At 34.4% G+C, this 24,296-nt stretch overlaps 1 protein-coding gene across 2 annotated transcripts in view; it reads right to left on the reverse strand.

Moving 5' to 3' along the window:
• Positions 1-21,942, reverse strand: part of ARHGAP32 (Rho GTPase activating protein 32) — a 179,198-nt gene extending 157,256 nt beyond the window's left edge. Inside the window, exons 1-4 of one of the 2 annotated variants that reach the window (XM_032595032.1) lie at positions 21,836-21,942; positions 1,529-1,620; positions 865-906; positions 404-488 (exon numbers count right to left, since the gene is read on the reverse strand). In XM_032595032.1, the coding sequence (XP_032450923.1) occupies positions 404-488; positions 865-906; positions 1,529-1,620; positions 21,836-21,940 (324 nt within the window). In that variant the 5' untranslated portion in view covers positions 21,941-21,942. The remainder of the gene's footprint in view (positions 1-403; positions 489-864; positions 907-1,528; positions 1,621-21,835) is intronic. The other variant, XM_032595033.1, reaches the window with a different exon arrangement.
• Between the last annotated feature and the right edge of the window lie 2,354 nt (positions 21,943-24,296).

Below are 24,296 nucleotides of genomic sequence, written 5' to 3' on the forward strand. Positions count from 1 at the left end.
ACTAAAAAATAAAATAAAATAATAAAACTCTATTAGCACATCTGCCCCATACTCCACTTCACTCCAGCTCTCATTTAATCATCATTACTATGACCCAATGTTAGTCAGGGAACAACTAGAATACTTCATGCTATAAAACAATGGCAAATTATAAGGAATCTAATAGAAGTTCTAAGATTTATAGTGATTCGATTACACTACTTCCACCTAAAATAGGAGTTATAGGGCATCAAGTATTTGCCAACAGAAGGAAATAAAAGTTTTCCCATCAACCAACAAGACATCAATAGAAAAAACTACTTCTAAGTGTCACCTCTCATATATAGATAAAAATAGAGACCAAGAAAAAAATACAGATATAGATATATCTTAATTCAGTATATAGGAAATATTTCAAATATACCTGTATGCTGCCAAACTCAACGTTCTCATAATGGAAATGTGCACATTCAGCCATCTTCGGAAAGTGACCTTTAGTGAAGGGTAACCTGAAGTACATGAAATAACTAAGTGAGACGCAAGATACTGAAACAGTCAGAATAACTAAGCCCAAGGGAAAAATAAAATGGGTTGCAGAGCTCTTGCAAGCAAAACTATTTAATAAGCGCATGCGCATGAGCACACAAATAGCCACACAAACCTTCCCAGAAATACAGTGGATCAAATGAAAATTACATTCAGTGCACAGGTCAAAAACAAAAACAACAACAGAAAAAATTAAAAAGCACCACTACACTCTCCTAATCTTGACCCAAGGCAATGTCCGTAGAAAATCTATGTTTTCAGTGAATGTTATAAAAACTGTGAAGAGCCAACTTCTGGTCAGAAGCAGCATTCCCGATGAAATATACAACCAGATTTTACCTGTGAATGTTGTCGCAGCCCATCAGTCCTGGATTGGTGGGTCTGGATGCAGAATGAATATTTTTATCTTTGTCTTTTCTCTATTTACAACGAAAACATAGCTATCTAACACTCTACTGGGTGAAAAGATGGTTTTTCTAGTTTTTGTTCTTTAATGCCAACTTCATGGGATGGGGAAGGAGGTAGGTAAGGCTTCAGTGGGAAAGTATGAAATGGTTTTTCGGTTAAAGACTGAAATGGATACCTTCAGATATTTCACATAAGAGCCAACTACCGGCATCAAATTCAGGCTTTCTCAAAGGCAGAGCTGAGATACAGCAATCTCATAACTCAAATGACAAAGCTGATTTTTCTAAATGAATGAGAACATGTATTAAGGGCACTGAGACAGACACACTTGGATTGTTCCCATTGAACAAATGCACCCTAACAGACAATGACATAAAGCTGTTGCAAGGACAAAATTAAAGTCTATTTTTAAATAAGCAGATAATCTTCAGACCTATTCCACTAATTGTTGAGTCATAATTTAGGCTTATAGTATAATTTAATGTGTGGACAGTAAGAGCATATTTACCAAGAAATCTAAATAAAAGTTGTAAGAGAACTAAAAAACTGTCATTTATACAAATTCACTGAAAACCCACTGTAAAATCATACTCACTTTTTCACCTGTTTAACCTTCATACTGGCTGTGCTGCCACATGTCTTAAGACCAAGATCTCCAGGAATCTCTGGGACATCTGCTCCTCTTGCCTTAAAAAAAATAATAAGCAAATAAAAACAAAGGATTCAGGACTATTCCTTTAATATAAATATTTTAAAAAGCAGATCATAATTTTAACGGTTCTGCTGACTCTGTACCAACAGCAATGCGTACTGATTTAATAATCTTTTCTTAAAATTGTAACTCACTTGAGTTTTAATTACTAAGAAAAAAAATATTCACCTAATTTAAAAACTGTACTGCATAAGGAAAAATTTTCTGTGAATCTTAAGAATTATCATACTCTTACAATCAAGTTTCAAAAGCAGCTATTATATCATCTGTCTCAACACAAACTAAAATCTCCCCTAGGAAACTGGAAAAAAAAATAACCTAGCTTACAATGATTAAGAAAGGTTGAAATGGCAATCTGAACATAATCAGGAGATCACAACATGCATTTTTCACACCAAGATCTGAAGGTGACATGCATGTCATACTTCCAGTTTAACCCTTGGTCTACCAGTTTTCACAGTCATGATTTCTTAATTCTAGTGGCACATTCAGCTGCATCATTTTAAAACCAGAAACTGGAAAATCAAATGGTTCTCCATATTCTGGACAAAATAAACAGCAAATCCAAATACCTATCGTAAAGAAACAAATTTACAATATATCATCTATGATTTATAACAGAAAAATTGAGTTATTAGAGCCAGTGCCACAGGATGCAATAGGTTAGAATAATATGGGATGAGCAGTTACAATGAATTAAGAAGAGACTCACAAAGAAGATGTGTATACTCAGCCATAAAAAAGAATGAAATCCTGCCACCGGCAACAACACGGATGGACCTTGAGGGCATTGTGTTATGTGAAATAAGTCAGAGAAAGACAAATACCATATGATCTCACTTACATGTAAAATCTAAAAAATGAAACCAACAAAAACCAAGTTCATAGATACAGAGAACAGACTGGTTGTTTGGGGTGCTGAGGCAAGGGGTAACTCTAGCTCTAGATTTTAAAAATTTGGTGACGTTGATCATGTAAACAACAACTCAGATTGAGGGTATTTATCCTAGATGAATACTATATAACTTAAAAATTATGAGTGAACAACATACTTCTAAGGACAAAAAAGAAAATATGGTATTTTCCTCTAGTCATTCATTCAACTGAAAAGACTTTATCACACAGTCTTTTGCAACAACAACCTAGATCACCTTATTTTGCTAAAATAATGTGCAACAATATTCTTTCATTTTTTATGAAGTTTGTGCATCAAAATTTACTTGACATAAAGAGGTTTGCTGTGCTTAAATTCTTATTAAAATTTCTAATAAAGTGGGTTTTCACTATTCTGTAAATTATTCATTAACAGACTTAAAAATATAGAAGTAAAAAAGAGTAACTGGACATAGTTGGTAAATGGTGATGATTTTATCTGGTAGACTGAAAACTAAAATATTAACTCAATTTTGAATATAGGCTCTCTGTGCTAGAAAGGCCATCATCCCCTAACACACATCAAAGGAGCATTTTTAGCAATAAAATATTTCTTAAATTAAGGTATGAATATTATTTTTTTAGACATAATGCTATTGTGCACTTAATAGAGTGCAGTACAGTGTAAACATAGCTTTTACATGCACTGGGAAATGAAAAAATTCATTTGACTCGCGTTATTGCAATATTCACTTTACTGCAATTGTCTGGGGCCAAACCAGCAATATCTCCAAGGTATGCCTGTATTAGACACAGCAGAAGAAAAGATCAGTGAACTTAAAGAAACAGCAAGATAACTATCCACAAACAATTTTTATTTGGTTTTTAGTTTGTGTGTGTGAAAGAAAAAGGAAAAAAAGTCTCAGTGACATATAGAACAATATAAAGCCATTTAACATACATGTAATGGATAGTAAATAAAGGAGAGGAAAATGCCTTCCCTTGGGATGGTGGGAGGGGGGTTAAGGAGAAGAAGAATAGAAAAAACAATTGAAAAAATAATTGATAAAAAAAATTATAAATTTTATGACGATTATAAACACACTGATCCAGAAAACTCCATAAATTCAGAGTCTGATAAACACATAGAAAATTACACAGGGCATATCATAATCAGATGGCTGAAAAGCGCTGATAAAGATAAAATCTGAGTAGCTGCCAAAGGAAAAAAAAAGAATACACATCACATTCACAGGAATAAACAGAAGAAAACCAAAATTTGGACTGAGTACTTTCAGTTGCTTTTTTAAACAACTGTCAACATAGAATTCTATATCCAGCAAAATTTATTTCAAAAAAAGAATGTGAGGTTTCCAGCCTTTTCCAGTGTTTACGGTAAAAACTCTAAAGATAACAAAATGAAATAAAATATACGCATGCAACTACCTAAGAGCTCTAAAAATTTTAATGACAGCAGGTAGATTCGGAAACAAAGTCAAAACTTGCAGAGTAGCTAATGTAGGGGCAGTGTGCTTCCTGGCTTTTCCCATGTTACCTCCTAGACTGACCCAAGGACAGGCTAATCAGGATGTGAGTAACAGGCAGAGTCAGCAAAACTCTTAGAGAAGTCCAACTTTCTGGCCAAAAGATGTGAACACTGCCCCTTGTGGGGAAAAGGGCAGAGAGATTGTTTTCTTCCCCTTTTATCTCTTCCAACCTGGCCTAAGGACAGACCTGAGGGTACCACTTCAGTTGTAGAGTGAAAACCCATTCTTCTAAATAGAAAAACAATGAAAAAGGACTCTTATATAAAGATTGTGGAGATAATCCTTGTTATTTTTTTTCTTTTTTCTCTCACTATTTACACCTAACAGTAGCTTAGTCAGAAAAAAATGTGTATTATACCAGAGGCTAAAGCTCTTGGAGAATTCCACCCTTCCAATCAGAGAAACCAGGGAAAGCATCCTTTGGGAACAGTGTGTGCAAAATCCCTAACAAAAGTAAGAGTACAGCAAAGACTATAAAACTGAACTGATGCTAAAACCACCACCTAAAGAATAAATAAGTCCAGAGAGAAAGTTCAATCTGAATCCAACCAGGCTGAAGTCTGATAAGACAAAAAAAGAAAAGAAAAGAAAAGAAAAAAGTCAGCACTCTATACAGGACATTAGTGGAGTCAGTCTCACAACACAATATTCAAAATATCCATGACACAATCCAAAATTACTAGATACACCACAACCAGTAAAATATGAGCAATTTCCAAAGGAAAAGACGATCAAGAAAGGCCAAATGTGAAATGAAACAGATGTTGAACTTATCAAAGACTTTAAAACACATATATTACAATAAACACACTGCATTAGATATTGAAACCAATGGAAAGACAAAAATTCCTTGATGAAAAATGTAAAAAAAGATCAAATAAAAATTTCAACATGGAAAAATATAGTATCTGAAATAAGAAAATACTGACTTGGCTCAATAGCAGAATAGAAATGATAGAGAAAAAGAGTCAGTGAACCAACCTAACAATAGACTAAAAGAAATTATGTACTCTGAAGGACAATATTCAAAATTGTTTTAAAAGACTGAAAAATACAGGGGTGCCTGGGTGGCTCAGTCAGTTAAGCGTCTGACTTTGGATCAGGTCATAATCTCATGATTTGTGGGTTCAAGCCCGGCATTGGGCCCTGTGCTGACAGCTCAGAGCCTGGAGCCTACTTCTGATTCTGTGTCTCCCTCTCTCTGCCCCTCCCCCCCACTTGCTCTCTCTCTCTCTCTCTCTCTCTCAGGAATAAACACTAAAAAAAAATTATTAAAGACTGAAAAATATGAACAGACTCACAGATACCCATGGAAGAGAAATATGGTCACAGAAAACAAAAATTTTGATGTAATAATTCATGAAAACATAACAAATTTGTTGAAAGATACATATTTACAGATTCAAGATCAGCAAAAATAAAACAGAATAAAATCAAAGAAAACCACAAAACAATCCATCATAATCAAGCTGTTGATAACCTATATAAAATAAGTATCCTGACAGCCACCAGAGAAAAAAGACATACTACATTACATAGAGAGAAATAAGGATTTAAATGACTGGATTTCTCATTAGAAACTAAGAAGACCAAAGGATAGTGGAACCACATTTACAAAATGCTGAAAGAACGCTCAATCCGGAAAACTATATCAAGTGAAAATATCCTTCAGAAATGACATAAAAATAAGATCGTACTCAGATTTTCAAAAATTGAGAGCATTTGTTACCAGTAGATGGATTCTACAAGAAATTCTAAAGAAAGCTCTTCATATAGAAGGAAAATGGCATCAGAATAAAACATGGACCTTCTGGTAAAAAGGGAGAGCAACAGAAATAATTAATAATTAGGTAAATGTAATAGATCGGTAATCTCCTCTTAAGTTCTTTAAAATATATGTGCCAATTGAAAGCAAAAATTGTAATAACACTGATGAATGTAAATGTAATACTTACAGAAACTAGAATAATAAAGGGAAAAGATAAAGGGAACTACATGGTGGTGAGTTTCCAGCATTCTGCTTGAAGTGTAAAATAATTTTAATATAAAGTTAGATTATAAAAAGTTAGAAAAAATGAGACCAACAAGGAAAAAAAAGAAAACACCATGACAAGATAGATCTTGAGAATGCAAGACTGGTTTAACACCTGGAAAGATATTCAGTGTTTTGATTTGTTTGAGTTCCTAAATAAAATAACAAACCACATCCATCACTGTATGAATTTTTAAAAATACTTCAGAACCAAACTGAATTTATCCCAGAAATGCAAGATTGGTTCAACAATAGAAAAAAGTCTATCATTATAATTCAATCTTAATTATAATTAAAAATTATAAGGAAAAAATACTAGATTGTTGCCATAAGTCCAAAAAAATTATCTGATAAAACTCCACACCCATTCAAGACAATAACATCCAACAAGACTGCTCAACTGACAACAGTAAACTGAACAAGCTGAAGACATATTTATCTCTGCTCTCTCTCACATCTTACCAAAATAATACATAAATTTCTTTACGATTTTCTTCTTATATTGGCAAAAGTACAAAGTACCATATTCATAAGGTTATTCTTTGCAGGACTATCTTGATTAACTAAAGGGTGGAAACAACCTAGATGTCCATCCATAAGGGAATGGTAAACTATCTTGCAGCAACACAAGTGAATAACAGCTATAAGAGGAATGAGGAATATTTTAATGTATTGCTATAAAATAATCTTCTGCATAGGTCATGGCGGGGAGAAGCATGCTATAAAAACAAGCTACCTTTTAACTAAAAATAAATACAAAAATATGTGTATTTTCTTATACTTAAATGAGACAGGATAAACCAAAAGTCAATTAAAATGTTTATCTATGGAGGAACAAAGAGACAGGGGATAGAAGCTAGATTTTTCTGAATGCCTTGTTTTGTAGTTCAGATGTAAATGTTTTAAATATTTGTAAAACTAAATTAAATTAAACTGGGGCAAAGAAAAAAAGGCAATCCCTTAAAATCCAAAGCCAAATAAAACAAATGAACCTTATTGTTTTAAATTGGAGGCTTAAGCACACAGAGAGAAATTACTTCAAATGACAGTAATGTGAAGTAATAGACCTCAAATAGGATATATCCTCCTAGAGATAAAAGGAAACAAAGTATTCTCAGTAATGTTTGCATTATTATTTTGAAACTATTAAAAGTAGAAAATTAAAGCAAATAATTGTTAATGTCATTAAAAACTAAGGTTTTCAGAATAAGAGATACAAATACAAATCAAAGAAATTAAGCAGAAACCCTTATCATTTCCCCATTTTTTGATGGTGAGGGGTTTTAACTAAGGCTGCTAGAATAACGGAACAGGTAAAGGCAAAAGGTCCACTGAATAACCACAGTCAGCATGTAGCTGAGTCTTCTGTGATATACCCACGAACAGAATTTTAAAATGAAATTTAAAATTTTTAAATGATAAAATACTCAAAATATGTTAAATGTCAATTACATAATAAATCACTATGCAGCAAAAAAGAAGGCAGCAGACCATAAGGCTCTTTCATTCCTAAATTTCTCAGGATATTTATAAAAGATAAATGAAAACGAATGACATACTTATCAGATTTATAGACAGAAGAAAACTAAAAGGGATTCTAGCACTCTGAGTGACAGAAGTTGAAGAGACTTTAACAGGCTGCAAAGACAAACTAACATGATTATAAAGTGCATCAAGAACAAAAATTCAATTATATAAGTATGGGGGGGGCACACTCTGTTTGATAAAAATTCACATAACGAGATCTAAGGCTTATACTTAACCACAAGCCAACTATAAAAGTATATCCTCACTGGTAAAAAGCTAATGCAGTCTGAAAAAATGCGGCATCTATAAAAAGGACAGTATCTGTTTCTCTATAATCTGAACCAGTTAAACCACATACGAGAATAGTTCATCCATTTCAGGAAATTATTTGATACTGAAAACTTAACAAAAACAGGAATGGGTAATGTTTTATCCTTTCTGCTTCACTGCTCCCTAACCCAGAAAAATATTCCACCATTCCTGCCACTGGTACAGATCTTTAAAGAATCTTGCAAATGACTATTTTCCAGCTCCCATGTAAAGCTCTCCCATGGCTGGGTAACAGAAGTGATTTAACAGTCTTGTAACACACTGTGTTCGGATACAGAACCATTAAAGCTGGCTACTTCTACAGTCAGCCCCAACACAAGGCGCACCCCTTTTATGTTATCTATGTGCGTGACTATCTTCTCCCAAAGTCTATAAAGTCCATCTTAATAAATACTAGCAAAATGCTAATGGGTATTACAGATTTTTAAGGAAAAAATAGGGCATGGAAAGGTGTTTAACACATAATCAGAGTGCTGAAAGAAATCTCATTCAGCCATTTCACTGCAAGGAGGAAACTGAGACCAATAAAGAAGAAACAACGTGCCATAGTGCATTAGACACAGTATTTAAACTGAGTTTCTATTACAAAATCTGCTACATCTAATATAGGGAAGAAAAAAGGTTCAAAGACAATATCTTTTTTAAATAAAAAATTACAATGAGAAACAGCTTTTCTTCTATCAAAATATGAAAGACCAAAACTCTGTAAGGCTGAAAAGATATGGCACAAAACATTACTGCTTAGAATACAAATTAACAAAACTCTTCATAAGTAATGTGGGATCTTCATACTCTTTAGATTTAGTTCCCCATAAAGTAACAATAAAAAGAAAAGACAAAATTCATCATAAAGATATTCATCAATGTGAAAAATATAAAACAAATTCAGTTGAGCATCTGACTCTTGATTTTGGCTCAGGTCATTATCCTATGACTCGCGATATTGAGCCCCGCATTGGGCTCATGCTGACAGCACAGAGACTGCTTAGGATTCTATTCTTCCCTCTACCCCTCTCCCACATGCGCACACACACACACACACACACACACACACACGTGTGTGTGTGTGTGTGTGTGTGTATTAAAATAAATACATAAACTTTAAAAATAAATAAATAAAGCAAATTCAAGATCCTACTAATTGATGAAGCATCAATAATACATTCTATATTATAGGATATTGTGTAGTCCTTAAATTTCTTTATTAAGAGTTTTCATTTAACACCAATTACAATACACAGTATACATAAATTTCTCCCAGGCAAACATAAAAAAGTTACAGTTTTATAAAGTATTAGTGGTTTTAAATCTCCTGGAATATTTGTGATTTCTATCAACTAATATTATCACATGAGTTAAATACATTAAAGCACATATAACAGAGAAAAACTATGTAACAATGTGGTAAGCAACATTCTAAGGAAGGCAGCCCACCCTCCCCCCACAAACACCTGCCAAGAGGCCTACCTCCTGGTTATTCAAACACTAACCTAGGTAATGATGGGAAGAGACCTTGTGGATGTAATTCCATTCCCAGGTCAGTTGATTTTAAAATACGATAACCGTCTGGATGGGCCTAATCTAATCACAAAAGCACTTCGAAAGCAGCTTTCTCCAGCCGGTAGCAAAAGGGAAAATCAAAGATTTAATGCATGATAAGGATTCAAGGTGCTGCTGCTGGCTTTGAAGACTGAAGTGTCCAAGTAAGAAGGAATTCAGGTAGCCTCTAATAGTAGAAAACAGTCCCCACTGACAGCCAGCAAGGAAAGTGGGACCCCAGACCCAGGAACTAGAAGAAACCACAAGGAAGCAGATATGGCCCATAACTTAAATGAGGTGGGAGGCAGATTCTTCAGTCCTCCGATGAGAGCCCAATCCAGCCAACACCCTGATTTCGGCCTTACAAGACCCTGAGCAGAAAACCCAGTTCAGCTTGCCCAAACTTGTGGCCTACAGAACTGTAAGACAACAAATGAGTATTGTCTTAAGTCTCTACATATGTGATAATTTCTCATACAGCTATAGAAAATAAATACTAATAATGTGTATATTTAAGACCCTAGAAATTCCTGAGTGATCTCAGGCTTTAAGTGCTCCTTTATTTCTCATGCAATTAAAACTCTCTCTTCCCAGAACTGGGACGCAAAGCCCCAGGAGCTCTTGCTTTCCAGCACTCCCAGACTCCACCGAAAGCACTGACTTCAGTACTCTCCAAACACTCCTGCTGAAGTCTCACAGGAGTCTTGTTCATGTGAAGGCAAGCCCTGGAAGCAAGTGCAATTTCTGCAGGTGGGGTTGGTAGCCAGCAGGAAGGACACAGATCTGACTCGGGGCAACAGCCATCTCTACTTTCTCCCTTGCAACCCATATTTCAATGTGCATGCTACAATCTGTCCCATACCCATTTTGCTGCTCTCAAGACCCTCACTCTTTTCCCCTACAAGGAGGAAAACTTAATTCCTTTCCCTCTCCATGGCAATATTTTTTATTCCCCTTTCACAGCGGTTCCCTACACTATGTCTACCAGCCAGTCTTTTCCAGAGATCTCTTCCTTCCAGTGAACCAGCCAACTCCTTTACCTATGACACTTTCCATAATGTACAATGGGGAATATTCAGTTTTCTCTTCACTGCAGCACCTTAATAATAAGGTAGAATGCATATGTTAAATGGGGAGAAAAAGATAGAAAACTGTATATGGTTTACAAGAATAAAACTATATTCCCAGACATGATGGGGAAAAGAATATATTAACAAAGCAGTATTCTTTGCAAGTAACAATTTGGAGAAATTTGTATAAGAAAAATGTGTTCATATGGGTGTTAAAGTTTCTCTGCATTGTAAGAGTCACGAAGGAAATATACCAAAATAATCTCACCAGTATGGAAAATAGGACTATGGGTGAGTCTTTTTTTTCTCACTTTTCTGCATTTTCTATATAAGTATGTTTTATTTTTATAAAGGAAGAAGGCTTTACTGAGAGAAAGAGAGAAAGCAAGCTAGTTAGCTACCTTCTTCCACCTCTGCATATTACCTACATATTACAGCTATCATATGCAAATGCATAACAACCTGTCATAACTAAAGGAGGTTAGATACTCAATATAATTCCAAGAGACAAAAGTCGGTATTCATATTTATAGGCAACTTAGGAAAGAAAAAGAGAAAAGCATATTTATGATGAGATATACCCATGTTGTAGTAATAAAATGGAATTTTTTGTTCACTGAGCCAAGTCATGAGTTAATGTGGTAGGAGCTAGAACCACAATGGAGATGTATCTCAAACCAGATAAAAAGAGAAGGAGAAATGACCTATTTTCTCCCCTTTTCCTGCCCTCCAATCTTCTACCAGTACCTCCCACTGGCCAAACCTTGCCAGAAGTCTGCTGGCAAGAGAGCATGTAGTTTGCAGGGATTAGCCTCCTGCAAAACAGAACAAAGCAGAGGGGCAGGAAATCCCAAACCCAGCTCCATGACATTCATTACTAAATTATGAAGATGTAATTGTATTTATATGTAATTCCAGTAATTTGAAATATAAGTGATTTTATATAAAATCTCCTATTTTCAAAAGGTACAGCAACCAAATAACACCCATACTGACACATAGGTACATATACATACATACACATCTATAATCAACTGAAAAAGCAAGATTGTAATAATCAATGTGTAACTGGGCATAAAGGCAAATTATTCAAAATGAGTAGTTAATACTTAAGAACAACAAAGATGGTTCTGAAACTGTTATAGAAAATTAACAATAATATCACCAAATAAGCATTCACAAAGAACATCAAAATGCAACCAAGTGTAAGAATATGCTGTTACCAAAATGGCCTTTTCTTCAAAGAACAAACACAAGATATGTGAGTAAAGGAAGCCTAGATCAAGATTCTCTTTATGCACAAGGCTAGCAAAAAAGCATGTGAAAATAATTCAGGGGAAAAAATGGTAACTTTCTGTTACTTCTTACTTTTTTCCTTTAACAGATTCAAATCTTATTTAATATATTCTTTTTATTTGCACTCAGAATTTGAGAGAAGGCACAACAGCTTTAGAATAATATTATAAATAATGTTTCTTGATATGATGATGAAAAATAGCATTTCTGCTTAAAATATAGTAGTAAAGGGAAGGATCTTTGGCCTCTTAAACAGGAAAAAAAAAAAAAAAAACAACGTAGGAGCTCTTTGTTGGTAGAACTGCACACATATACAGACAGTCCCTGACTTAAGATGGCTCGACTTACAACTTTTTGACTTTACGATGGTGTGAAAGCAATTCACATTCAGTACAAACTGTACTTTAAGTTTTGAGTTTTTTTCTCCTGAGCTAGCAATATGCAGTGGCATACTTTTAGTGGCCCTCGACAGCAGCAGTAGTGAATCACAGCTCCTAGTCAACAATAGGATCATGAGGATAAGCACTGGCTCTGTACCTATACAATCATTCCGCTTTTCAGTTTCCATACAATATACAATAAATCCACTGAGATATTCAACACTTTATTATAAAACAGGCTTTGGGTTAAATGATTTTGCCCAACTGTAGACTAACGTAAGCGTTCTGAGCACATTTAAGATAGGCTAGGCTAAGCTATGATGTTCAGTGGGTTAGATGTACTAACTGCATTTTCAACTTAGAATATTTTTGACTTACAATGAGTTTGTCAGGACATGACCCCATCATCAGTCAAGGGAAAATCTGTACATAATACATACGCATTAACATATACACAGCTAACTAAAAAAACAAGACCTGAATATGAAATCTGTTCTGTCAAGAAAGGCAAACAGGACTGTCAGTTTCTGTACTCGACTGTAGTTTAACTGTAAGACGTACATGGAATAAATCTCTGAAATGAAATATGTTTATAGAAACTTTAAATTTTAATCGGTCTAAGTATTGTTCCCTTTCTTACAAAGAAGCAAGAGACAAAGAGGGGAAATGTAATAATAATTATCCCAATACTACAGAAAAGCTAAATCTATTAAATCTACAGTATACTATGTTGAACAACAGTATCACTGAAATGATTTTTAAAGTATATTACCAAAAACTTTAATGAACTGAGTTATCTGTGTGAATATCTTCAAAAGAATTTTTGATACAGCAAAATACCCTCAATGTTAAAAACAAATTACATAATTTTCTTCACTTATTTCCTTCAATATGGTATTTAGAACTGAACTCCTAATGTGCAAATGCTAAAAAACACTCTGAAATCAAAGGAGGCAGGTAGATTTATGTACAAGGATAACTCCCCTCCAAAAGCATACAAACAACCATCAAGTAAGCCCCAGGAGTAAACTATATAATTATCCTACTTAATTTTCTATTTTGACTGGTAACAATTAAGTGAGATTACTAAAGCAAAAAAATCTATGATTCCTAAGAGTGATTATAAAACCAGTTCCTTCACAGGGAAGAAGTTGCCTTTAAGTTCAATTCTACTGCAAAATAATGTCTCTTCAGAGAGAACCAATTAACACCAAGAAAAAAAAATATTCAGGGCAATGTTTAAAATAATTTAGGAAAAGTTATTACCAAGTACCATTGCTATAATAATCACAAAGCCCCTACCAGGCAACATCTGGAATCAACGTAAAAATTAACACACTGACATATCAGCAAAATCATTAGATATTCTGAAATTTATACTTCTCTATAATGGAGATTCATCTCTCCTTCATCTGACTCCTGTTTGTTCCAATCATTACAAGATAATCCTCCTTATTCAGCAGGTATTTAATCGACTGAACATCCAGGGTTCCATCGTTGTACATAAATTTGCCAGATATTTTATATTAAGCTTCTTAGGAAAATTTAAAAACAGTATAACATTGCCTTTATAGGGACTTTATTCAGGTAAATTATTGCCAGTCTTCATTGCTGCTAGAAACTGATACTAATCTGTTTCTACATTTGAATTTTGTACAACAGATCTACTAATAAAAATTTGCATGTAATATTTAAATACAGAATATAGAATAAAAAATACAAATTCTTTCTGAAATAAGGTAGGGTATAAACAAAAGAATGGCAGAAGGGAAGAAAGAACCACAAATGCAGAAGATACTTCACTGGAAATTTTCTATTAAAGAAAGACATAGCAAGATTCTAGACTACCCATGACACTCCTGTTCAGATCTACAAGAATCACTATTCCTCTAACTGTATGTTTTATGTACTTTCTCCCTGAATGTTTCATAAGTTTGATAATTTTTTTGGAAAGCTATATAACAAATTCTATCATTAAAAGTAACATCTAGATCACTTAACCCCTTAAAAAGCACAATATTTGGAATGTACAACTGACCCTTAAACAACATGGGGATTAAGGATGATGACTCCTGGCACAGTCAAAAATTTAAGCTTGCAGCTTAACTTCTGACTCCCAAAAACTTCACTACTGATAGCCTACTGTTGGCCAGAAGCCTTATGATAAAATAAATAGTCAATTAGCATATATTTTGTATTTATATGTATTATGTACTGTATTCTTACAATAAGCTGGGAGGGGGAATGTTATTAAGAAACTCACACTGAAGAGAAAATAGATTTACAGTACCATACTGTATTTACAAAGAAAATGCAAGTACAAGTGGACCTGTGCAGTTCAAACCCGTGTTGATCAAGGGTGAACTGTAGTTTTCAGTTTAATAATTAACAATAAAATACTGAGTTTGAGATCAGCTCAACAATTCAAAAGATTTTACGTTTAACCTTGTAAAACTTCCAATTTTGAGCTTCTTTAATGTATACAACTAACAATTTCATATGGTTCACCTAATACATATCTCAGAACACTCAGCAGACCATTAATTATCTTCAATAATTAATGCCACTTGATTCATGCCAGAGAATTCCCACAATCTTCAGCCAGAAAAGGATGTACTGTGGAATGGGGTGGGTTTGGGGTTGTTTATTGAAGAGCTCTGAATACACTGGCACAAATTCAAAACCTGGGCTTTGCATATTAATCAATGGTTGCATTTGTGATTATTCAGAAAGCAAAACTAAACAAAACATTCAGCTTTTAAAGGCTGTGAAATGATAAACATCACCGGTTTCTCTAGTTATAACTAAAATTCAGTCAAAACTAAACTGTTAAACATCACACTGTAATAAAGGAGCTAAAGACATTCACCTAAAGAACATTTGCAAAGACTTTTTTTTTCTTTTACTCAAACTGCAATTTTTTACAGCTCTATGGGTAAAAGGAACCAGTGTAAGTATCGAACAGAGTGGACAACTATTAATATAAGGAGCAATAAACAAAATACAGACCTCCTCCAAAATTACCTCTTGCTCAAGATTATTCAGGAAGAAATAATCCAGCTGTTTTCACCAATCCTCATTCCTCTTTAGAAAGCAGGCAACAGACGGAGGAAATGCTCCAGATACATAGGGTACTTTCGAAAAGTTAAGAAAAATGTACCAATGGTCTCAACTTTTGTCTTAAAAAAAAAGGAAGGAGAGAAGAGAAAAAAAGAGAGAGAATAGAAAATAAAAGAACAGAAAATAAAAAAGAAAAGAAAGAAGATATTAACATCTGACAAGTGAGATAATGAAGCAGGAAAATTTAAGGCATTTTCAAGGAAAAACAAGTGTTTCTACTTGTCCAGGAATGAGAGTTTCATTCATTCAAAAAGTATTTTACTAAGAGTTTACTCAGAGTTACACAGATGATGAAACAGTTAACAAAAGTGACAGTCCCTGTACTCAAGGAGCTTAAAATCTAATGGAAAAGAGAGATAATAATGATACAAATTACATTTGCAAGTACTACAGAGAAAATTCAAGCTGAGTACAAAAAAAGAGGAAGTCTGGGCTATTATTTTCTCTAAGAGGGTGAGTAAAGGCAGCACTTAACTGTAACATTCGAGGAAACCAGACAGAAGGAAAAGAGCAAGCTTTGCAGATCGTGTAGAGAAAGCACTTTCCAGGAGAAGAGAACACAAATACAAAGGCCCTGAAGTGAGAGAATACTTGACATATTTGAGAAAGAGCAAGGAGGCCATGTGACTAGAGCAAAATGATTTATAACAAATGCAAGGATTCTGAACCGGAGTGACTGGAATAAAGTTAGTGTTCTTACCATAAACCGTCAAGTTAAAAGGAAGAAACTCATTTCTGGGAGAAGGAAAACAGAGATTTAGTGAAAATCTATAACTCACAGTTTCTCTAGGACCTTCCAGTGGGGAATGAATTCTTACGGAGCTAGAGATATGGGACATGAAGTCATCTGTAGAGAGATGACAGTCAAATCTGCAGGAATAGTAAAGAAGTGGGAAGAAACAAGCATAAAGAAACAAAATACAGACCCCTGTGAATGCCTGCATTTAGCAGGTGGGAAGAAGAGATACAGAGGGGGAAAAGCCAACCAACCCTTCAGGAGTGAGTGACTGGGACTGTGATTGTCTGTGTGTGCATGAGAGAGAGGGAGTATGTGCACACGGGAGAGAACATGTGTGCACACACACACACACACAGGAGCCAAGCACACATGTGTTTGTGTATGAGAAAGGGAAAGGGGATGGCATTTGTAGGGGCACACATACAATGTTAACAACACTGAGCATTAACTTGTTATCTTCCTTCATAAAATTTTAGGTATTTTGGAAATTCAAAATTTATAACTTGTTTTAATTTTCATGGCTCTGGTTGTTAGCATCTATGAGTATTTTCACCAAGGACCGTTTTTATTTTGTCAATAACAACTTCTTTACTACAACATGACCTGCTTTAGCCATTAGCCTTGAACACATTGATTAGAAACAGACCCTCAAGTGAGAAACTGTTCCTAAAAACACCACCACCAAAACAAACAAAACAAAACAAAACAAAAAGACAAACAAAAAAAAACAAAAAAAAGAAAACAAAAACAAAAACCTTGAGAATTAACAGGATCCATTCTGAGATTACAGATATAATTAAAACTAAAAATAAAATAAATAATGAAACACTAAGAAGTATAATATAAGGTGGTTTTAGTTAGAATATTCAAAACTACTTAAAGATTCTCCCTCTTTTTGGGTTTTTTTATCTCATTTTTTTAAGATCCTAATTTTTTTCACTAAATGATTTTATTGTTAAATAATTGCAAATAAATATTTCATTACTAATTTAGAAAAACTATAGTTTTTATTAATTTTTTACAATACTTATAGCTATTTATTTAATTATAAATTTATTAAGAGTAATAAATAAATTATACACCATAAACCATAAGCCATAAACCACAGGATAGGGAGCTACTTTAGGGTTTGTTGTTGTCTTAATTTTTTTTTTAATTTAATTTTTTTTAATTTTTTTTTTTTTTTTTGAGAAAGAAACAGAATGCAAGTGGGGTTGGGGCAGGGAGAGAGGGAGACACAGAATCTGAAGCAGGCTCCAGGCCCTGAGCTGTCAGCACAGAGCCCGATGCGGGGCTTGAACCCATGAACTGTGAGATCATGACTTGAGCCACAGTTGTCTGCTTAACTGACTGAGCCACCCAGGCACCCCTGTTGTTGTCTTAATTTTAAAAATGATTTCTAACAGATCAATTATTAGTAAGGAGATTGAATCAGTAATCAAAAACCTCCCAGCAAATAAAAGTCTGGGATCAGGTAGCTTCACTAGCACATTTGACCAAACATTTAAAGAAGAATTAATACCAAATTCTTCTCAAAAAGTATGAGGGAACACTCTCAAACTGATTATACAGGGCCATCATTACTTTGATATCAAAAGCAGACAAGAACATCACGAGAAAGTAAATTACAGGACAATATCCTTGATGAACATAGATGCAAACTGAATCCAACAGTGTATTATAAGGATCATACACTATAATCAGGTGTGATTTATTTCAGGGATCATAGGTTAATTCAACATCCACAAATCAATCAACATGACACACCACCTTAACAAAGATAAAAATCAAATCAGCATTTCAATAGATGTAGAAAAAGCTTTTGAAAAAATTCAACATCCATTTATGACACAAACTCTCAATACAGATGATATAAATGACATAATAAGGGCCATATATGACAAGCCCAGAGCTAATATCATACTCAGTGACAAGGAAGACAAAAATGTCCACTCTCATCATGTCTATTCAAAACAGTAGTGGAAATCCTAGCCAGAGCTATTAAGCAAGAAAAAGAAATAAAAGACCTCCAAATCAGAAAGGAAGAAGTAAAATTGTAACTATTTCTAGATTACATATTATATCCAAAACCCTAAAGATTCCAACAAAAAACTGTTAGAACTAATAAGCTCAGTAAAGTTTCAGAATACAAAGTCATTAAAACAGTTGGGTTTCCATATACTATTAGCAAACCAAATTATTGAATATCTTTTCAATGGAAGTCCAGTACCTCTAGGAATTCCTTGACTTAAATAGGGGTGTGGGACTTGTCTTTGCTGAGGCTATTTTCCATCCCTGCAGAGAAGTTAACTTGCAGAAAACTAATAGTACAAATAATTCCTGTCCATAGAAATGCAAATTGTGTCCAGTGGAACTAAGCAGTTTTGCCAGTTTTTGCATCCATTTGCATCTATTTTAGCATGATTAATCTCTTAACAGTAAGGCACTTAGAATTCTCCTTTGAACCAAATCTCCTTTGAATCAAGTTATAACACTTGACTGGTTCCTTCATTAATTAATGAGTTAAATATCTCAGGCATGTGTTCATTTTATATTTGTAAGCAAGTCATGATTATATCCTCTTTTAAAGTTTATCCTTCAATAAAATGAATACAATATTATCTTTATCCCTTCTCAAAAAACTCACAATATAATAAAAGGAGGTAACAACCATAAATAACTAGAATGAGATTAAGTATTCAGACACAGATATGAACAACATACTGTGAGAATTAAAATAGAATCCTTTTCTATCTGGAATATTTCAGAGAGCCTTACATCTTACGTTATAATTATATAAGGCAGGACCCAAAACTAGGGCCAACCCAAGGGAGCCCAGGTGGCTCAGTCGGTTGAGCATCTGATTCTTGATTTCAGCTCAGGTCATGATCTCACAGTTCATCAGACTGAGCCCCACATCTGCATCGTCTGGGCAGAGCCTGCTTGCCCCTCTCTGCCCCTCCCTGACTCATGCATGCACATGTGTGCTGTCTGTCTCAAAATAAACAAGTACACATTAAAAAAAAAAATTAGAGCCAACCCAGCCCAATGCCTGTTTTTGTACAGCCCATAAGCTAGAGGTGACTTTTATACTTTTAAATGTTTGGGGGGAAAAAAATCAAAAGAAGGAGGATCATCCAATGACATACGAAAATTACATGAAACTCCAATGTGTCCATAAATAGTTTTATCGGAACACGGCCATGCTCACTTATGTGTTGTCTATGGCTGCTTTCATATTACAATGACAGAACTGAGTAGCTATGAAAGAGACCTTATGAGGCACTCTCACTGATTCATACTGCTGCTCATCACACCCTAAACTGCACTACTGAGTTATAACTCCACAGCATTTCTAGTTCCACGTTATCACCATACCATATTTTTTAAATTACCTATCTATACACATGTAAAAAATAAGCAAAGAGATAAGTGGACTCTGAATGTCATGCTTTTAAGGCAAAGGAGAACGTGGGTTTCATTATAAAATAAGATGGCAAAACACTGTGTTTCTTATGCACTGGCACTACAGCTGTGCAGAAAGACAAATCAAACATTACCAAACTATGCACTCATCATAATATTCTCAACTCATAAGAAAACAACAATCTGAAAAGTCAGAAAACTCTAAAACAGAGTAAATGAGCAAAGCCTCACACAGAATTCCTTCATAAAAATAAAAACAAGACTGCATCCAGAGTAAATTCCCAAGTAGATCATTTGTTGGCAGACCAAGGAAAGCCAGAGACCAATGGTGAATCACTTAAATCATGTTTGACTACAGCAAAGAAATCCAGAGAAAACAAAAGTCTTTTGGTAAGTACAGGCTTGAAGAGTTGAGGTCATTGAGAGCGAAATCAAGAGTCAGTTTACAAAGAATGCAAATGATTTCAACTGGTTTTCCTTAACTCTTGATGAGTCAACAAATGCAGCCAATACTGCTCAGTTGTTGAGGAGTCAATGCTGAGTTCCAAGTGAGTGAAGAATTAGTCCCTATGTACAGTCTTCATGGGACAATCAAAGCCAACAATATTCTCAAATAAAGCCAACAAACATTGATTCAGTACAACCTGAAGTGGAATCCACTAAGATACATTATACAGATTTTTGGTAATAAATAAATAAATAAATAAATAAATAAATAAATAAATAAATAAATAAGAAACAGAAAAGGTTCAGTTGGACATATTTTCAACCTCTGTTAGTGAATGCTAAATGGCTTTCATAATTAGTTTTTGCTGTAGATTTGATGCTATTTCTTGATCAATTTAACCTAAAATTGCAAAGAAAACATAGCTTATGAGAAATTTACACTGTGATAAATGTCAGAGCCACAATCATGAGCTGCCATATATTTTTATCAAGCTATCAAACATTAAAACAAGAAGAAAGATCTCTATTACCACATAAATTTGCAGTGAATATATTTTCAGAGCTCAAACTACAGTTCCAGTACAGTTTTTCTGACCACAATACAAGCGCAAAGTATATTTCCATACTGCAAAATCCATTTAACTTTGCAAATGAGGAGCTTCACCCTAACCTTCCACCGGAAGTTTGTAATATAATGTTATGCTAAAAGGTAAATAACAAGAGAAGAATCTAATAGAATTCTATAAATGCCCTTTAAGCGATAAATATGCTCAATTAAAATCATATGCTCACGAACGGATGTCAGCATTTGGCAGTACCTGATTGAAAAGGCATTTTCAAAAATAAAATTGTAAAATCTTATTATAGACCAGCATTGACAGATGAGTATCTGCATTCAATTTTGATGATAAAAAACACTAACTTTTAACTACAATTAAGTAAAATGTTATTCTCCATAAAAAAAAAAAAATGTCACTGTTCACAGACCTGAGCTGCAAAAAGTTATAATAGATTAAACATGTATCTCAAACTTATCATGTGGAAAACTACATTGCATAGGATTTTCCTAATCAAACCCCAACAAAAACTGCTTTTCCAGTATCTCAGGAAATGTAAACTCCAGTCTTCAGGTTGATCAAGCCAAAACACCTGACACCATCTTTGATATATCTGTAGCTCACTCTATATCCCATTCATCAGCAAAAATAGTAGGCTTTGTAAAACTCTCTCCAGAATCTAACCATTTTCCACCATATCTACCAGCATGGTTCAAGCTATCATTACTGTTCACCTATTATAATAACCTTCTAGTTGGTCTCCTTATTTCTTCTTTTGCCTCCCCCTTTAGCCTATAAACAAAAACCAGAGATTTCCTTTAAAAGTTCAAGCCAGATCATGTGACTTCTCAACCAAAAATCCTCCAATGGGGTTTCCCATCTCACTCAGCATAAGAAACCTAAGTCTTTATAATGGACCACAAAAAACTACATGATCAGCTCTCCATCCATCCAAACCATTTCTCTGTAAATGGTTTTCCAATCCTCCTAACTCTGTAACCCCACTACTCTACAATTAATTGTCTACAATAGCATTTCCCATCACTTGACATATTATATATTTAATTGTTTCCTTCTCGTCCTACCCCATTAAAATATAAGCACCACAAAGGTAGGAAATTGGTATTTTTTTTCAAGACTCTGCCCACAGAGTTTTAAACATTGCTTGGAATAGATTATCTGCTCAATAGATATTTCCTGAATAAATTAACAAAGTAACAAAAAAACAATTTTTTTAAAGATTCATCAGCCCCTTCTCCTTATGTAAGTAAAATATACACAGATACATATGCATAAAATTGATGTACCATTGTGCTAAGTGTTTCTTCCCAATCAGGCCGCTCCCGAGGGTGAACATTTCTATGTAGTTCTGGAACAAAATCATCCTCTTCAGAATGTACTGAGGACTTCATCTTCCTGGAGATAAAAACATGAGAAACTATGATAAGAACTCCCAATTCTATGAAAACCTTCCAATGACTATAATTCAAAAAATAGAAGCTTATGTCAGTATGAAGTTTAATTAAGACCTTTAATGGTATTGATTCCCCATTTGTACTCTGGCTTTCAGAGATCTTTCCTGATGTACTAAACACCTTCTTTTATTCCAAAAGATAAAAGTAAAGTTAATAAGTAGCTAACCTTCATGGTCTATGGTAACTATTATATAAGAACTGATTTTATCCGTTTAACACAGTAGGAACCTGGCAAAGATTTGCAGCAGCCACCAATATTAATGGAAAGGTGTTAAGCATTAGTAAAATTCCAGTATTACCACAATTCCAGAATATGGTACTTCTGGCTCCAATTTATGAAGCACAAGTGCATTGAACTAGCACTCTTGAGAACAGCTATGAATGCTAAATAAAACATATAAAATAACTGTCTAAAGGCGCAGGAAAGCAATCAATACAGGTAAGAGTTCTGGGGCTACATTCTTTGAGAACCCATCAAGCAAATTCCACATTTAATCATTACTTTTGTATAAGAGATTGTCTAAATCAATAATGGGAAATAAAGCCCAAACATAATATTGTGGTCTAACTGGACTAAGCTGGCAGAGGTTGGAGGTTGCAGGTGCCAAAGCAGGGTGGGGCTTCAGGGTGAAAAATGACCCCTAAGAAAACGTGCAGAAACAGAACCCATAAATCTACATAGAAATTCCCCCCCGGAAACTGTTAACTGATTCCTAAGTCTACAAATATGTAGGAAAACATGCTGAGAAACCCATCCAAAATCAGGTGATGGGCAACTAAAGAACCAACAGGGGATCTCAGCAGCCCAGTCATACTGTAGAGACAGAGGCTGGCAAACAAGCTGTGTCAAGATGGAGGAGTACTGAAAAAAGAAAAGGCACCTCAGTTCTTGAGACTCCAGAAAAGTCATGCCTTAGGAGTAAGGTCAAACTGCCAATGGATGAACTCTAACAAAGCCAAAAACCAAGACTTTATAGCATCAGAACTGCCAGAAAAAAAAAAAAAAAATTAACTCTCTTCAGAGGAAAATAACATTCAACAAGCCTTCTGCAAATATTTTAACCACTCTAATACCCAATAAACATTACAAGGCATGCTTTAAAAAGTGAAAAATAATTATAAAAAACAGGAACAAATGACTAAAAATTAGGAGGAAAATGTAAAAAAACAAAGACTCACATTTGATTCAGATTTTAGAATTTCCAGAATGGGCTTTAAAATTATTATGATGGAGTTCTGGCTTCTGCTTATGATGTAGAGGAAGCTGTAAGAGGCACTGTTCCCAGCCAAACAAGACAAAAAGAAAGCCCAAAAATCATAACTTTTCTTGAATCCATCAGAAAACTAAGCAACTATGGGGCACCTGAGTAGCTCAGTCAGTTAAGCATCCGACTTCAGCTCAGGTCATGATCTTGGGGTTCGTGAGTTTGAGCCCCACATTGGGCTCTGTGCTGACAGCTCAGAGCCTGGAGCCTGCTTCGGATTCTGTGTCTCCCTCTCTCTCTACCCCCTCCCCCCCACTCATGCTCTGTTTCTCTCTCTCTCTCTTTCGCTCTCTCTCTCAAAAATAAATAAACATTTAAAAAAAACTGAGGCAACTAGATAAACTCTAAAGAAAGACAAGAAACTCTAAGATGAGCTGGATCGCAAGCAATTGCTTATTTAGAGCAAAGCAGAAAAGAAGAAAGCTGCTAAGAAGAAATCAGTTAAATCCTTACCAGGTTTTATCAAGTTTTTAATCATATGCTAAAAAAAATTCATGATTAATATATTCAATATTAATACATTCAATGAAATGTTTTAAACCTGTATGAAACAATGAAGAATTTTAAGACACAACTAGAATCTGAAAAACAATCAAATGCTTATCCTAAAATTGAAAAATGCAGTATCTGAAATTAAGAACTCATTAGATGGGTTTAATAAAATAATTGACATGGCTAAAGAGAAAATTGGTAAACTGGAAGACAGTTCAATAGAAAACATCCACATTGAAGCACACAGAGAAAAAGGAAATACACAACACAAAACATGAGACTTGGTTAAAAAGGTCTCAAATACGTCTAAATTGCCAACTTAGACATAAAGGAGATGATGAAAGAGAAAACAAGGCAAAAGCAATATCTGAAACAGAATAGCTAGCTAAAAACTTATAAAATTCATCAAAATAGAGATTCAAGAAGTCCCACATACCTCAAGCAGGATAAAAAAACAAGTTAGGCATATTTTACTCAAAGCGCTAAAAAAGTAACTAAACACTTAATAGAAAAAGCAGCCAAGTTGACTTCAAAGA

Source organism: Lynx canadensis, chromosome D1 (genome assembly GCF_007474595.2).
Source record: "Lynx canadensis isolate LIC74 chromosome D1, mLynCan4.pri.v2, whole genome shotgun sequence".
In the NCBI taxonomy this organism is placed as follows: domain Eukaryota; kingdom Metazoa; phylum Chordata; class Mammalia; order Carnivora; family Felidae; genus Lynx; species Lynx canadensis.